The sequence below is a fragment of the Halichoerus grypus genome, chromosome 3 (assembly GCF_964656455.1).
Source record: "Halichoerus grypus chromosome 3, mHalGry1.hap1.1, whole genome shotgun sequence".
NCBI classification, from domain to species: domain Eukaryota; kingdom Metazoa; phylum Chordata; class Mammalia; order Carnivora; family Phocidae; genus Halichoerus; species Halichoerus grypus.
Window position 1 is genome coordinate 69,063,320 of NC_135714.1, and position 16,169 is coordinate 69,079,488.

The 16,169-nt window shown below is 38.5% G+C and overlaps 1 protein-coding gene across 8 annotated transcripts in view; it reads left to right on the top strand.

The window, feature by feature from the left end:
* Positions 1 to 16,169, top strand: part of ARHGAP24 (Rho GTPase activating protein 24) — a 750,039-nt gene that overhangs the window by 668,001 nt on the left and 65,869 nt on the right. For all 8 annotated transcript variants that reach the window (XR_013446403.1, XM_078068884.1, XM_078068885.1 and 5 more), the window contains one exon: positions 6,383 to 6,505. Coding sequence is in view for 7 of the 8 variants with exons in the window: in XM_078068884.1 (XP_077925010.1) it covers positions 6,383 to 6,505 (123 nt within the window). In the remaining variant the exon portion in view is untranslated. The remainder of the gene's footprint in view (positions 1 to 6,382; positions 6,506 to 16,169) is intronic.

Here is a 16,169-nt window from a genome sequence, read left to right on the forward strand (position 1 = left end):
TGGTAACTCTTCTTGGAAATTTCCACACAATAAATTCAGAAAAATATTTCTTTAAATATATTTTTTAAGAAGGGTAATGCACATAATAGTAGTCGTCTCTTTTTTACTGAGATCATCCTAGTGACATGATGCAGTCTGCACTCTGAGCAGCACTGGCCTCCTGTCCCAAATCTTCCTTTGGGGATGCTTGGGGATCAGGATCTGGGGAAGAAGGCAGACGAAATTATAGGTAAATTAATGAGAACTCAAAGTGAACAATCTTAAGCAACACTGAGTGATGTTAGTGACAATTACCTTCCAGCTCACCTGGGCTTTTTATGGATTTAGTGCTTTCATGACCATATCATTCCAATCATTTGTTCTGTTCAATAATGCTTTTTTCTCATATCAAATAATGCATGATAGAACATCTGGAATAGGGCACCTGGGTGGCTCAGATGGTTAAGCGTCTGCCTTCGGCTCAGGTCATGATCCCAGGGTCCTGGGATCGAGTCCCACATCGGGCTCCCTGCTCCTTGGGAGCCTGCTTCTCCCTCTGCCTCTCTCTCTCTGTCTCTCATGAATAAATAAATAAAATCTTTAAAAAAAAAAAAAAAAGAACATCTGGAATAATACAGGAAAAAACACATGGTTGAGCATCTGGAAAATATAGAAAGGTACAAAAGGAGAGCAAAGAAATTCCCAATCCTATCATTCAGAGATAACCGTTGTTAAAATTATTGTCAATTTCAATCTAGTATCTTATTTATCTAACTTTCTGCCTATATGAAAATTGAGATAATATCACATAAAAATGTGTATATTTCCTTTTGTATAACAAACACTCATATTAAGAAGTATCCTTCAAAATCCTATTTTGGTGGCTGCATCATAAGGAACATTATCCATACTCCTATAAACAGTGAGCATGTATATCTTGGCATACCTTTTCCTTGGCATATCTTTTCCAATATTTCTCTTAAAATTAAAAAAAATTCTATGCAGAAGTATGCTAGTCAGTAGAGCATGTGCCTCTTGATCTCAGGATTGTAAGTTCAAGCCCCATGTTAGGTGTAGAGATTACTTAATTAATACAATATTTAAAAATTCTATGCAAAATTATTCATCAAAAATATTATCTCTTAAATTATTATTTTATAATTATTAGAGGAGTCAAACTTTTCATATGGTTAATTGATATTGCACCTCTTTTTAAAATTAACTGTACATTTACTTTATTGTGATTTCTTTAGCTTACTTTTTAATTTTAGATTAAGCTTTTTCTTAGTCTATTAAATTCATTAAGCTTTTCTTAATCTACCTTTTAATTTTTGCAAAAGTTAATTATGTCAATTATTTATTTTATTTCAGAGAATCTATATTATTTCTGGGAAAAAACAATTTATATCAAATGCAAATATACAGAAGATCCTAATAAAATGTACACGTATTTTCAATTACATATAAACAAGTAAAATTGAGCGATATGACCTACTCAGTTAACTTAAAATCACAGATGCTTGAAGTATTAACACTACCACCAAAGCATTGCTACCAACCCAAGCTAATATCTAAAAGATGTGTACAATTTTCTGAAGCACTGTATCCTTTAAAAATGTGTGCAAATCTAAAGTAGTATTAAAAAATTAAAAAAAGCTGAGCAGGTATTAATTTTCAAGTGGAATTGAACAATGTAGAGTATATACTGACTTTAATATCATATTATATACACACGTATATATGCTTATATGGATTGAAGATGACTATGACACTCTTACTCCAGTGAAAATTACATCTCAAGACTGCTTTTTAAAATTTCACCTTTTGAAAAAATTGTAGATCCATGAATAGTTAAATGGAACATTAAGCCCTGTAAAGGATTAACACAGAGAGTGAAACGATTCACATGGTTGAAGGTCAATATTGAATTTATTTATCAGCTCGTACATTTAGTAAGTTGTTTTTGAGCCCCTTTAATTGCAAGGTGCAGTACCAGCTCTGAGACCTGAAGGGCTGTGAATTAGAACAGATGGCATCTCTAGTTGAAAATCACATAATTTTAGTAGCGTGTCTAGTTCATGTTTATATAAATGTCTCCAGTTGTTTTAATCGCATTCGTAGCAATGAGTCTCTATTTCCACCAAGACTGGTAGGTAAAGTTGCTTTCATCTTTTCCCCCTCTCTTGTTAATACCCTGCGGAATCAAGATCCATATCCATGGGTGAAGTTCACAGACGGGATTTCATATCTGTGATTGGCAGTCTAAATGAGATTCAGGGTCAGAGATAGAGAATCAAATGAAAAGTCAGGGGATAATGGCCAGTTGTGCTTATCATTCTCTTTCTTCCCTGCTTTCAGGCAGAAACACACTCCAGTGGCTGTCACTCACTCATTACTAGGGCTGTCTCTGCCCAGGCTGGGAGTGACACAGCAGGATATTGCTGTCTGAATTGCTAAGTATCCCTTAGGCAAAGACAATAATTAAAATATTCAGATTTCAAAATGGTAATTTTTTTGGCCTAGCACTGGGGTATAAGTGGATAAGAATACAGAATAAATTGTTAGTACTGCGCCATGCCAAATGGAGCATGTCTTCCTTTTGTCATTTAGTTCTTTCTGCCACTTCTCTGTAATATGGCCATGTGCATGCATATTAATATGTGGCATATCTACATACATGTACAGTATATAATTTTAATGTGCATTGTGTATCAGAGAAAGATAGCTTCATAATAAAAATCCATATATATATATATATATTTGCTATTGACTAACTGTTCCGAAGCATTTGCTAGACATAATATCTCTGAGGTCAAATTGAATAAAATTTGTTCTTTTTGCATTTGTAGGTGTGGGAGCAGTTAAATGAGGCTGAATTAATATTTGTAGAATTTCTCCTTTAGCCTAACACAGGGCTAATATTGTCACTTTATTTCATTGAATTCTCACAAAAATTTATTCTATCAGTATTATTATATCTAAAGCCTAATTAAAAACACTGAGTTTCCAGAAGTTATATAATGTCCCAGAAATCAAACAGCCAGTACAAGGTAAAATTAAGATTTTAGCTGGGTTTTCTCTGACTCCTAAACCTATGCTTTTTCAGATACGAGTTGCTTAAAGTGATGATGGACTGAGGATGGACCTATAGGTGTAAGAGGGTCATTGTTTCCCAAACAGTGAGTTGTTCTTTATAGTATGGGAAGGCTAGCCTTGTTTAGTCAAGAATTTATAAACATTAAGAAACCAAATTTTTTAAAGATTTCATTTATTTATTTGAGAGACTGAGCAAATGAGAGAGAAGGCACAAGCAGGGGGAGGGGCAGAAGGAGAGGGTGAAGCAGACTCCCCTGCTGATCAGGGAGCCTGACTCGGGGCTTGATCCCAGGACCCCGGGATCATGACCTGAGCCGGAGGCAGACACTTAACCGACTGAGCCACCCAGGTGCCCCAAGAAACCAATTTGATGTGGTTCCTTCGCCCCCCCTCTTACTCCCATCCAGTTGTATTAAAATATACAACACCAATTCTACTTGTTCATCTGATTGGGTTAAAGTTATTTCACTTCTTTGACCTTTCACATGTTCTATAAATTTACATCAGTGGTAGAAGAGTTCTATTTCTCAACCTAGGACAATTGTATGGAATTCAGAGGTCACAGATTCAAATGCCTATGGCTTTCACACCTATGTGCAGATTAGGTTGGACGGGAAAGAATAGTGAGTGGTGGGGTGGGCCTGTTATGAACTGGAGCCTGTAATGTAAGTTCCTCATGAAGGTGTTTAGATCCAGTTAGAAACACAGAATGTATTATTTGTTTCAGAGGTACAGGTCTGTGATTCAACAGTCTTACACAATTCACAGCGTGAATATGTCTCATCATAGACATACCCTCCCCAATGTCTATCACCCAGCCACCCCATGCCTCCCACCCCCCACCACTCCAGCAACCCTCAGTTTGTTTCCTGAGATTAAGAATTCCTCATATCAGTGAGATCATATGATACATGTCTTTCTCTGATTGACTTATTTCGCTCAGGATAATACCCTCCAGTTCCATCCACGTTGTTGCAAATGGCAAGATTTCGGGTTTTTTTGATGGCTGCATAATATTCCATTGTATATATATATACCATCTCTTCTTTATCCATTCATCTGTTGATGGACATCTGGGCTCTTTCCATAGTTTGGCTATTGTGGACATTGCTGCTATAAACATTGGGGTGCACATACCCCTTCAGATCACTACATTTGTATCTTTGGGGTAAATACCCAGTAGTGCAATTGCTGGGTAGTATGATAGCTCTATTTTCAACTTTTTGAGGAACCTCCATACTGTTTTCCAGAGTGGTTGCACCAGCTTACGTTCCCACCAACAGTGTAGGAGGGTTCCCCTTTCTCTGCATCCTCGCCAACATCTGTCATTTCCTGACTTGTTAATTTTAGCCATTCTGACTGGTGTGAGGTGATATCCCATTGAGGTTTTGATTTGGATTTCTCTGATGGCGAGCGATGTTGAGCACTTTTTCATGTGCCTGTTGGCCATTTGGATGTCGTCTTTGGAAAAACGTCTGTTCTGTCTTCTGCCCATTTCTTGATTGGATTATTTGTTCTTCGGGTGTTGAGTTTGGTAAGTTCTTTATAGATTTTGGATACTAGCCCTTTATCTGATATGTCATTTGCAAATATAAATGAAGGGGGGGGATCAGAGGGGGAGACGAACCATGAGAGACTATGGACTCTGAGAAACAAACTGAGGGTTCTAGAGGGGAGGGGGATGGGGGGATGTGTTAGCCCGGTGATGGGTATTAAAGAGGACACATACTGAATGGAGCACTAGGTGTTATACGGAAACAATGAATCATGGAACACTACATCAAAAACTAATTATGTAATGTATGGTGATTAACATAACATAATAAAAAAATTTTTTAAAAGAGAACAAAGAAAACTCAAAAAAAAAAAGAAACAAACAAACAAAAATGTCTCAGTCAGACATGACACTTGGATATGAACTAATTCAACCCAAGGTTGCAAGTGTACAGTGCTTAGTGTTCACTTAGTGAACAGTTAAATGTGCATAGATATTTTGAGCACCTCAGAAGTTAGTCTAATACTAAAACATTATCAGAATTCAGTTAAATGTTCCATTTTCCTTAAGTATTCCTTCTGTGAACAACACTCATTATTTTCAAAGAGACCAAAGCAGTATAGTTGCTGATACATGTCTTCAGAAATACTCCTTTAGGGGCTCCTGGGTGGCTCAATTGGTTGAGTGTCTGACTCTTGATTTTGGCTCAGGTCATGATCTCAGGGTCATGAGATCAAGCTCCTCGTGGAGCTCCACACTCAGCATGGAGTCTGCTTGTTCCTCTCCCTCTGCTCCCCGCCCCGCCCCCTGCTCCCTCTCCCTCTCTCTCGCAAATAAATAAATAAATAAATAAATAAATAAATAAATAAATAAAAATAAATAAATAAAATCTTAAAAAAAAATTCTGCTTTAACCATAAAATAGGAAGTAAGGAAAACCATGACTCAAGACCCCTTTCAAGGTCATATATGGTTATGCCTGTTTTATAAATGAGAAATTTAAGTCACTAGGGAAATGTAAATATGGTATAAAACATTTCTAAGAAATTAAATCACAGGCATCTGAGGTCTAGCACTTCAAAATTGATATTAGAGATTATAAAGGTTTAAAGGTCTATGGGTTCTTTGGAGGGGTGGTAAAATGAGAGAAACCATCAAGCTTTTGCATGGAGGCACCCCTGGGGTTTCCTAAAGCTTATGCTTTGGTGCGAGGGCCATCTAGGGGGTTGATTTGACATTTGTGGCTGGCCAGGCTGTGCCTTCTTCTCTTCTCTTTGTTTGCCCCCCTGAAGGTGTGTTCTGGGAGAAGAGGCTTCCCTTCCATAATGGAGCAATAGAAGAGGACCTCTGGGTCAAAAGTTTTACATGTAGTTCTTTTCCCTTTCCTAGAACTCCCCTGATCGCCCATGATGTCCTGGTTGGCCTCACTGTGTGTGTATTAAGCAGTACTCAGACTGCTCAGCACTTGCTTCCAATGAATATCCAGGCTCTGTGGATTACTTCTCCATCTTTCACTTTGCTTTGCTATTTCTCCTTATTCAGCAGTGCAGTGTGAATAGACTGGATTATAAGTTAATGCAGACCTATGGGTTGTTGCTAGGACAAAAAGGCAGGCTTTGTTTGGGGAATGACATTTGTTCTCCAGTTTTCCCCTGGAAACATAAGAGCCTTTCCTTTTTAAGCAGATTTTTTCATTCTGAAACCATGGTAAATATTTCCAATTGATTAGATAGGCATAGTGTACATTTCAGGGACACTGCTGCTGATGGGGAATCTTCAACTGAGCACACACTCATGTGGTACTATCTTACAGGAGGCGATCGAGATCGGATGACAGCAAACCATGAGAGCTACCTCCTTATGGCGAGCACCCAGAATGATATGGAAGACTGGGTTAAGTCCATCCGCCGAGTCATATGGGGACCTTTTGGAGGAGGTGAGTATATATAGAATTGTGGAAGAACAGAAAGGGAGGTCAAACCTGTTCATCCTTGCCCTCCCAGTTGATGTTACTATGAGCTCCTATTTTCAAATGGACAACCGTTAAAATAAATAGTAAACTATTCCATGTTACTGTCATATATCTAAGTAATTCTCAGAAGTTAATTTAAATCAAATATCATCAATAACCAACTTTCTTCTATGAATATCTTGAATTATAAAAAGGGATGATATATTTTTTGTTTTGGATTTTTCCATTTCACTAACAATAAATAGTTATAGGAATTGTACTATAAATGTAGATTAGTTAAGATAATGCAGATATAGGGAAAAATTTTTTTTGACTAGTATCTTTGGAATGGAACTTAGCCCTGAGATGATCAGTGATATCGAAGAAGAATGGCAAAGCTCTAGATGAGAATCTGATGATTACTAGAATAACAAAATGCTTTGTGATCAGGCATTTTGTTTGTGGATTTGATAAATTTTTAAAAATCTTAGTTAATACAGTTTTGAGAATGCACTATTCGAAGAATAAACTAAATGGTACTATAAATAGAACTAAAAGGAGGAAGAAAGGGTAAGAGACATGATCTTTGTCTATCAAGGATTATAAAATAAACAGATATGACATAAACAGACAAATTACATAAGTCAAAAATCCAATAAGTGGAACCAAAAACCATAAGGACTCAAAAAAATTTGTCTATAACCAACATGCATTTTCTAAAATGTAAAGCCTAATTATTTTATGTTCATATAGTTAAAACAAATTGTATTAAATCAAATTCGTATTTAGCAAACCAATTATATAACTCCAATATTTATTTTATATTCTCTTTTGTGTGTTGTCAGCATCCTGAACTCAGAAGTGAATTTTTTTTTCCCTTAACATCTTAGATACTTCTTAGGCTATAGTTGTACTTTTTCCAGAATATTATATAAATGGAATCATACAGTATCAGCCATTAAGTCTGGTTTCTTTCACTTTGTAGAACACACTGAGATTCATCCGTGTGTTTGCACATATCAGTGGTCTGCTCTTTTACATTGCTATGTAGTATATTGCATGAATGTACTGCAATTTGTTTATTCATTCACCAGTTAGTGAATGTTTGTTTCTGGTTTGGGCAATAATGAATAAAGTTGCTGTAAACAGTTGCATACAAAAAAAAAAAAAAAAAGATACTTCTTAGGCTGACTCACCACTTTATATTTTAGCATAGCTTCAAAGATGTACTTTAAAAAGTTGGAAAGTTAGGTTTTACCAGGTGAACGTTACAGGTCTGCAAATTGTCTGTTTTCTAGCAGTGCCTTCTGTTGGGGAAGGGGGCGGTTCCTCACAGGGTGACCATTCATCCCAGTTTGCCTGGTAACAGTCTGGTTTACAACTGTCATCCCAGGATAATCATTGATAGTGCTGCTTTTCACTTTCATGGTATCGTAGTTTCAGTGACAACTTATACGACACCTATTCATATACTAAAATGGCTAGTAAATGACTATGTAAAACATTCGAAAAGGCCTGTGGGCTGAGATCCCCCTACAACATTAGCAAAGGATTGCTCACGATTAGTCTTGAGTCACGTACTCCCACACTGGAGGTTTGCTGATTAGCTCCAGAACCAGGGGTTTGTGGGGTGCCTGAAGATGTGTCTTTTCAAAGTTCCTGTCATTTCTAAAGACTCTCTTTCCCCCTATTATCAAATTTCTGGGGCTTCTGAGTTTAGGAGGATCCTTAATATCTGCCAAAGGAGGTATTTTTGTTTGGGATTATTTCCATGAAGTGTGCCATTTTCTCCCTTTCCTCCTCTTCCATCTGCCCTTTTCTCAAGAAAAATGAATGAGATCCAATTAGCTTTATTAAATCAGTAGCCACAGAGGTCCTACCAGCTCAGGAGTCCCAGAAGTTATCCCAGTGGGACTAGACAAGAGCTATATATAAAACTTCAAATTTATGAACTTAAAAGGAGCTCTGCTACTTGACTATATACAGTCATCCCCCCTCATCTGCGGTTTCTCTTTCTGCAGTTTTCAGTTACTCGCGGTCAACCACAGTCCAGAAGCAGATAATGCTCCTTCTGATCTATCGTCAGAAGGTCAATAGTAACCTAATGCTATGTCACAATGCCTACGTCATTCCCCTCACTTCATCTCATCACGTAGGCATTTTATCATCTCACATCATCACAAGAAGAAAGGTGAATACACTACAAGATATTTTGAGAGAGAGTGACAACATTCACATAACTTTTATTACAGTGTGTTGTTATAATTGTTCTAGTTTATTGTTATTCATTATTGTTAATTTCTCACTGTCCTCAATTTATAGATTAAACTTTATCATAAGTATCTACCTAAGGAAAAAACATAGTGTGTATAAGGTTCAGTACTATCCCCAGTTTCAGGCATCCACTGGGGGTCTTGGAACATATTTCCTGTGGATAAGAGTGGACTACTATACTTTATCCTATACAATGAGCTTCAGGGATTTCGTAAATGCTGGATTCAAATTTACTTGTAAAGAGATATATTTTAGCATAGAACACTTACCATAGAAACAATGCTCCAGTAAAAATTTTTCTGCCCTTTCTGTTTAATTGAAGAGTGTTATGAGAACGCAAGGCAAGCTTTTAAAGGACTCATTCAGTTTGCAATAAATCCTTTGTGATCCAACTGAACATTAGAATTGTTTAAAGTAAATACAGACAATAGAACCAAACTGAATATTGACATTGGTAGCAGATTGCAATTGTCACCCATAATCTAGGGTTTCGAATGTTTGTATTACTATTCCCTCTCTCTGCTCATTGATTGAATTTTAAAGAAATATCATAAATTTGAATTTCAAACAAATTTATATAACTAAAAACCCTTTTATTTATCTTATATATTAGGAGTACACTTAACATTTCATTGAAAATACGTTTACTACTGATAAAGAATATTTTAAAACCACTGTTTTAGTTCATACCCAGATTTTGTGGAGTAGGTCATTAAGACCCAGGGAGGGTGACTAACTTGCCAAATGTCAATCACACTGTGAGTAACAGAACTACAAAGAAAACCCATGGCTTCGGGTTTGTGAGCTCCTCCTGCTTCCTTGCACAATAATGTGATCTATTACCTCTATTGTGGAAATGGAAAACCCGCAATTACAAGCCCATGCCTTACTAGTAGTATATCCTTCAGTATATGAGAACAAAAATTTTAAAATTATGCTAATTAAAATAAATATGGCTTTTCAAGTCCTTCAAAAATACCTGAATTGATAAGATCAAGAAAGCGAAAATACAACCACCAGATTGGGAAGAGGTATTTCCAGATCATATATCTAATAATGAACTTGTATTCAGAATTTATAATGAACTCTTAACAACTCAGTAATAAAGAGAACTTAAAAATTTGACTCATTTTGACTCAATTAAAAAAATGAGCAAAGAATCTGAATAGGGGCACCTGGGTGGCTTAGTCGGTTAAGCATCTGCCTTCAGCTCAGGTCATGATCCTGAGGTCCTGGGATTGAGTCCCACATCAGGTTCCCTGCTCTGCGGGGAGCCTGCTTCTCTCTCTGCCTCTCTCTCTCTCTCTGTCAAATAAATAAATAAAATCTTAAGAAAAAAGAAGAATCTGAATAAACATTTCTCCAAAATATTCAAATGGCCAAAAAGCACATGGAAAAATGTTCAGTGCTATTAGTCATCTGGGAAATGCAAGTCAAAATCACAATGAGATACGACTTTATACCCACTAGGGTGGCTAGAGTCAAAAAGTCCAATAATAACAAGTATTGATGAGGATGTGGAAAAATCAAAACGCTCCTACATTGCTAATGAGAATGCAAAATGGTGCAGCTGCTTTGGAAAAGAGTCTGGCAGGTCCTCAATCAATTAAACACACAGTTATCATAGACCAGAATTTGCACTCCTAGGTAGATACATACCCAAGAGAAATGAAAATATATGGTCACACAGAAATTTGTATGTGAATATTTATAGCAGCATTATTGCTAATAGTCCAAAAGTGGAAAAGCCCAACTGTCCATCAATGGACAAATGAGTCAATAGAAAGCGGTATATCCATACCAGGGATTATTATGCAGCCATAAAAAAAGAATGTGGTACTGAAACATACTACAATGTGAATAAACTTTGAAAACATTATGCTAAGTGGAAGAAGCCAGTCACAAAAGGCTACATAGGATCTGATTCTGTTCCTATGAAAGTACAGAACAGGGAAAACCATAGAAACAGAAAATAGATTAGTAGTCACTTAGTGCTGGGATGGGAATGTTGGAGGGGGTGGGTGATAGTCCAAGATAAGGGATTTCTTGTTGAGGTGATGAAAATATTCTAAAATTGACTATGATGATGGTTGTATATATCTGTGAATATGCTAAAAAGCAATGACTTGTACACTTGAAATGGGTGAACTCTATATGTTAATTATATCTCAGAAAAGCTGTTAAAAAATTCCTCAATTGCCATAATTGTCTTTCATAAGAAAATACATTTTCTCCTCCCTATCTTAGTTATGGAACCCAAGATTCTGTTAATCCTAAATAAAGACCTCTTAGATTTCAGTCTCCCTCCCGCTACTTAAATATTGTTGTGGTCATTGATTAAATGGTATCTGCAAGACATTTGGAAGGTGACCTATCACTCTGATATATAATTTCTGTATGCCTCCTTTGGATACATTTTAAATGTGTTTATTACAGAAAGGGCATTTCATTACCTACACTGCACTTTCACAGCCTGTTTTTAAAAAGTTAAAGTTTTTCATGAGACACCTAAGCTTATCCTTGTTCAGGTTGCATATACATGTAAAATCTTCCCCCTTTACCATTACAATAATAAGACATTTGATGAAAAATAGGAGACACCCGAGGGGTTTGCCAAGCTTTTCAGTCTCTTAGAAATGAAAAACTGTTATGTGAAAATCATAAAATGTAGGGCTTTGGAATTATAGGCCTTTTCTTTTTATTAAATAAAGCAAACTTACAATAGACATTCAGATAAGGGAAGGGAACCAATGGAAATGGAAGAAGTAGACATTCGCTTAACAACCTAGCTTGATAACAAAATTCAGTATTGAATCTAGATACTTCAGCTTTGTGTTATCTGCTTAAAACCACTTGTAAACAGTTGCTTCCCATTAATAATGCTGAGAGGCACATGGTTTCTGCCTAAAAATCAAATCCGAAATTTAGGATGTCAAAGCATTTATTTAGCTTTGGAAAAGTTTACATTTGTTTTGCTTATTTTTGCTTTTTTTAAAAAAACTGTTGTTTGTTTTTTTTAAGATTTACTTATTTATTTGAGAGAGAGAGAGAGCACAAGTGGAGGGAGGGGCATAGGGAGAAGAAGAGAGAGAACCTCCAGCAGACTCCCTGCTGAGCGCAGAGTCCCATGTGGGGCTCAATCCCAGGACCCTGAGATCATGACCTGAGCTGAAATCAAGAGTTGGATGCTTAACTAACTGAGCCACCCAGGTGTCCCTACACTGTTTTTTTTTTTTGTCTTTTGTATTTGGGAGGTTTTTTTGTTTTTGTTTTTTTTACAATTCTTTTCAATTGTTTTTGAGGCAATGTGTATGGAAGTGCCAAGCCCATGGTCTGGGAAGAGTGTGAATCCATTGAGTGTTCATTAGATCTAAGTGTTTTGCCTAACTTTAACTACTAACAAAATCAGGTTCTCCCCGTATTTCTGTCTCCTTACAAAAAGAGTTGAGTCAGAGACCCATTGATGCAGTAAAAATACTGAATGTGAATAATCCTCATGATGAATAACTGGCATGTGGTCAAGCAAGGGTTAATTAAGCGGTAATGTGGTCTTGCCTCTGACATAGGCAGCTATGTGATCTTGGATAAGGGGTATTAGCCCCCAGACTTTCAGTTTGCTTGTTTGTGAAATAAGAAAATTAGACAAAACCCTTTTAAGTGAGATTCATTCCAGCTCCAAAGTCCTGGGATTACACGTGTTCCCTCCATGCCAATGCTCAGGTCAGTGAGGTTTTCAGCTGGCTGAGGTGCCTCTCAGTCCAGCCTTGCCACTGTCTTGTTTATACTGAGTTATACTCTGTGGTTCCTTATTTTCCTAGTAGCATGCTGTGACACTGAGGGCAAAAACAAGTTTGAACCATAGGGCAGAAATCACTCCTAATGATTCCTTCCGTGACAAACTATTACCTATCTGGGCATGCTGGTCAGAGAAATGACGTTTCTAAGGGGAGTGCCTTTGCAGTATTCTTCACAGTTTTGTAACAGCGCCTGTTGAATGGCTTGGAAGGAACGCAGAAACCTTGGGGGTCAGTTGGGGTTAAAGCACTAGCAGTCCGAATCTGCTCATGGAACAGCCAGGATGAATGATTAACCCAGTGAGTCAATTGTTCAGTGAGTGGGATTGAGAGTGTTGGTGGACATGGGGACTGGGGCGGAGAGGGTGCATGCAAGAGCAGAGGAGAAAGTTAAAAACCGGATTGGTTTTCAAACCATAACCCGAGACATATATATATATGTATATATATGTATATATATATACATGTATAAATATGCATAAATGCGCACCCGTGAGTTGAGTTGACTTGTTTGTATGGTTATACCTGCAGGTTCTTTGTTACCAGATGGAGACTATTTTTCTATTTCACAGTCACACACATATGTACAAGTCTGCACACATATGGTTCAGTGATATGCACATTGAAACCAGCACTCACAAATAGATTGAATCGCAAAATCTCTGAAAAAGTCTTGTATAGGAAGAGAATAAATGCAGGAAGGAGGGGGGTAGAAGCTTCTCCCCTGGAGCTGGTTTGGTGCCGTTTGCTTTCAGGAGCGGCTGAGGCAGCCAGCTCTCAAGGAGCTGCACAGACAAGGGCAGGGAAGTCAACGCAAAGTCAGAGGAAGAAGAGAGGGGTTCACAGCCATGTGGCATTCTCCCTCCTCCCCGCATGCTGTTGTGATTGCACCTGCTGCATGTGACTGCGGGCAGCCACTGCGGCGCAGCTGCCTCCGTGCTAGCTCCCGCCCAGCCCTCATTGAGAAAAGGGGAGCCGGAGCCGGAGGAGGGGGAGGAGAAGCTCCCCGCAGAGCTGCCTCCTCCACGGATCCCAGGAGGCTCCTTGGAATGGGCACTCGACTGTTCTGACGCGGAGACTCCCTCGGGAGCCCCAGCCGTTTGAAGACAGAAGGGAAAAGGGAGAAGCCCGCAGAGAGCATCAAAGGCTGAGGGGTGCTCTAAAAGGAACCGGGGAGTCCTTTGAAAAGAACCTATCATGCACTGAAATGCTTTCTGGAGAAGGGTCCATTAGCTGCCTCCCCTTTTGCTCAGATGAAAGGAACCAGCAAGGACGGTCCTGAAGTATTCCTCAGGGGCCTTTTTGTCATTGTTCCTTTCTCCCCCTTGCACACGACTGTTTGCTGACCTTTCCAGAAGAATCTCAGTCCCCCCCAGTTCCAGCTGAGAAGACAGTTCTTAATAAAAAAAACAAAAACAAAAAAACAACTCGTGCTGTTTGAATGGGAGGTGCAGCTTGCTTGCTGCGGTTCTTTTTGCTGTGACATTTTGGAATGTCTGCAGAAACTTCAAAACAAAACAAAACACCAAAACCGTAAAACTCCTTGGATTAGGCAAGAGAAAAGGAAGTTTTTTTGCCAAAACAAGAAGTAAAGGAGAGGTGGTAACTTATCCCTGATCCAGGACCTGGATGATAAAAGCCTTCAAGTTCTAGGAATCAGCACTTCCATCCTAACAAATAGACAGGAGAAGGAGGGGCTGTGGGGTATCGCACAGAGGCAGGTTTTAAAAAGAAGCCTGAGACCGGTTCAGAACCTCAGGCCTGTGTGATGCCTGAAGACCGAACTACGGGGGGACGCCCCTCAGGTGCCTTAGCATCAACTCCCTTCATTCCTAAAACTACATACAGAAGAATCAAACGGTGTTTTAGTTTTCGGAAAGGTAGGTAGATGATCTATCTGTTAATGTCCCTTTAAAAAATGTACATATATTTGCGTATGCTTTAAGGTCAGTTGATGTTCGGATAAAATGGAAGTTTGAAAACCAAGAGATTAGAACTGTACGAGAGTGATTGCTGTGTGTCTCTGCTTGCCTATATTTATATTTCGAGGTTCCTATTGATCTGTTTATGACTGTGAATGGGCGGGGTAGGTGGGGCTTGAAGAAGGGTAGTCCTGTAGGGATCACCTTGACTGATGGAAAGCCAAGCGAGCTGGCCTGGCCCTTCTGAGAGGAGGGGCCAAGGCGACCTTGGGCTGCTGCCAGACCCGAATCAAGCAGCCATGTTGTGACTTCTCGAAATCAGTCCCTCTCAGTTCCTTGTTCTCTGCCCCCATCACCTTGGTTTTGTTCTGGCTGCCTGTACTTGCTTCCCCTCCCCTGCGGAGAAAATTTGAATAATTAGGTTATCTGTAGTGACCCCTTTCAGGAGCCTTTTGACCATATTGACTAACACTGATTAGAAATAGGTGTCACCTTGACTTTCCAAATATATCAAAAGGTGGCATTGGCAAAGCCCAAAGACTCGAACTATCAGGAACAGGGAGTGGGAAAAATCTCATGATTTATGATCAGTAAAAGAAGCAATACATTTCAGAATTGATTTGTGCAAGGGGAGTTAAAGGGTACAGCATAGGTAAAATAAAATGCTTTTAGAAAACATTTATGTATCAAAATATTTTTAAATGCCCTTTTGCTTTAAAATGGGGATAGTTAAATGACGTGATTATTTAATTTGGAAGTAGGTAGTTATAATTTAATGTCATGCATAGTAAGCTAATAATTTAATCAGGAGCAGATACGACTAACATCTAAGGTTCTTCCTTTTTTCTTTGATCTGCCACCTATTAACCCTTTCTACTTACTAACCAACAAAAAAGAGAAGAAAACAAAGTAAAAAAAACACGTGTGTAAAGCAAAATATAGTATGAACTTTTTAAGACTAAACCTTGTTCCTTCTGAGTCTTTCCCTTTGAGCAGTTAAGATCTGCCTATGATCATTATCCTGTACTATTAGCAAGGAATTCAGGTGTTAATTTATATTCCTCTCTCATCCACAAAGGTAATTAAGCGAGAGATATGTGCCTCAGATTTTATAGATCTCGAGATTTCATGGTTACTGTTAAGATTGCATCATTGACAGACAAATTGGTAGCAGTAGAAATCGAAAAAAAAGCGAGGGAGTCGTTGCTTAAAGGACTTCCTCTCTCTTTCTAGCTCTTCCGGCCCTCAGCAACTAAAGTGAGTTTATCCAAACATGCAGAGAAGGTCTACTTTTCCAGGCTATTGCCGCTCATTTGTAACATGAGATGTTCTGCGGACATTTAATGTATTTTGGAAGCACAGAGCAAGGTGTTTTTGACTTTTTCCGCCTTCTCTCCAATAGTGGAGCCTGGCATATCTGCGAGAACCCTGCCTGACACTGCTATTCATTATGCCCTCTTCCCTTGCTCCTTAAATACCAGGGAGGGAAGGCAGCGGCTGCAGACAGAATCCCCACGGGCTGGCAAATGCTACCACGGGTGTGCGGAACACTTCCACCTATCGTCTCCTGTGGGTTATTTTTAAACTATTGTCCTGTCCTGTGCGGTCCTAGCAATCTGAGGAATGTTCGGCATGCCAGTCAAGGATTGACAGATTTCT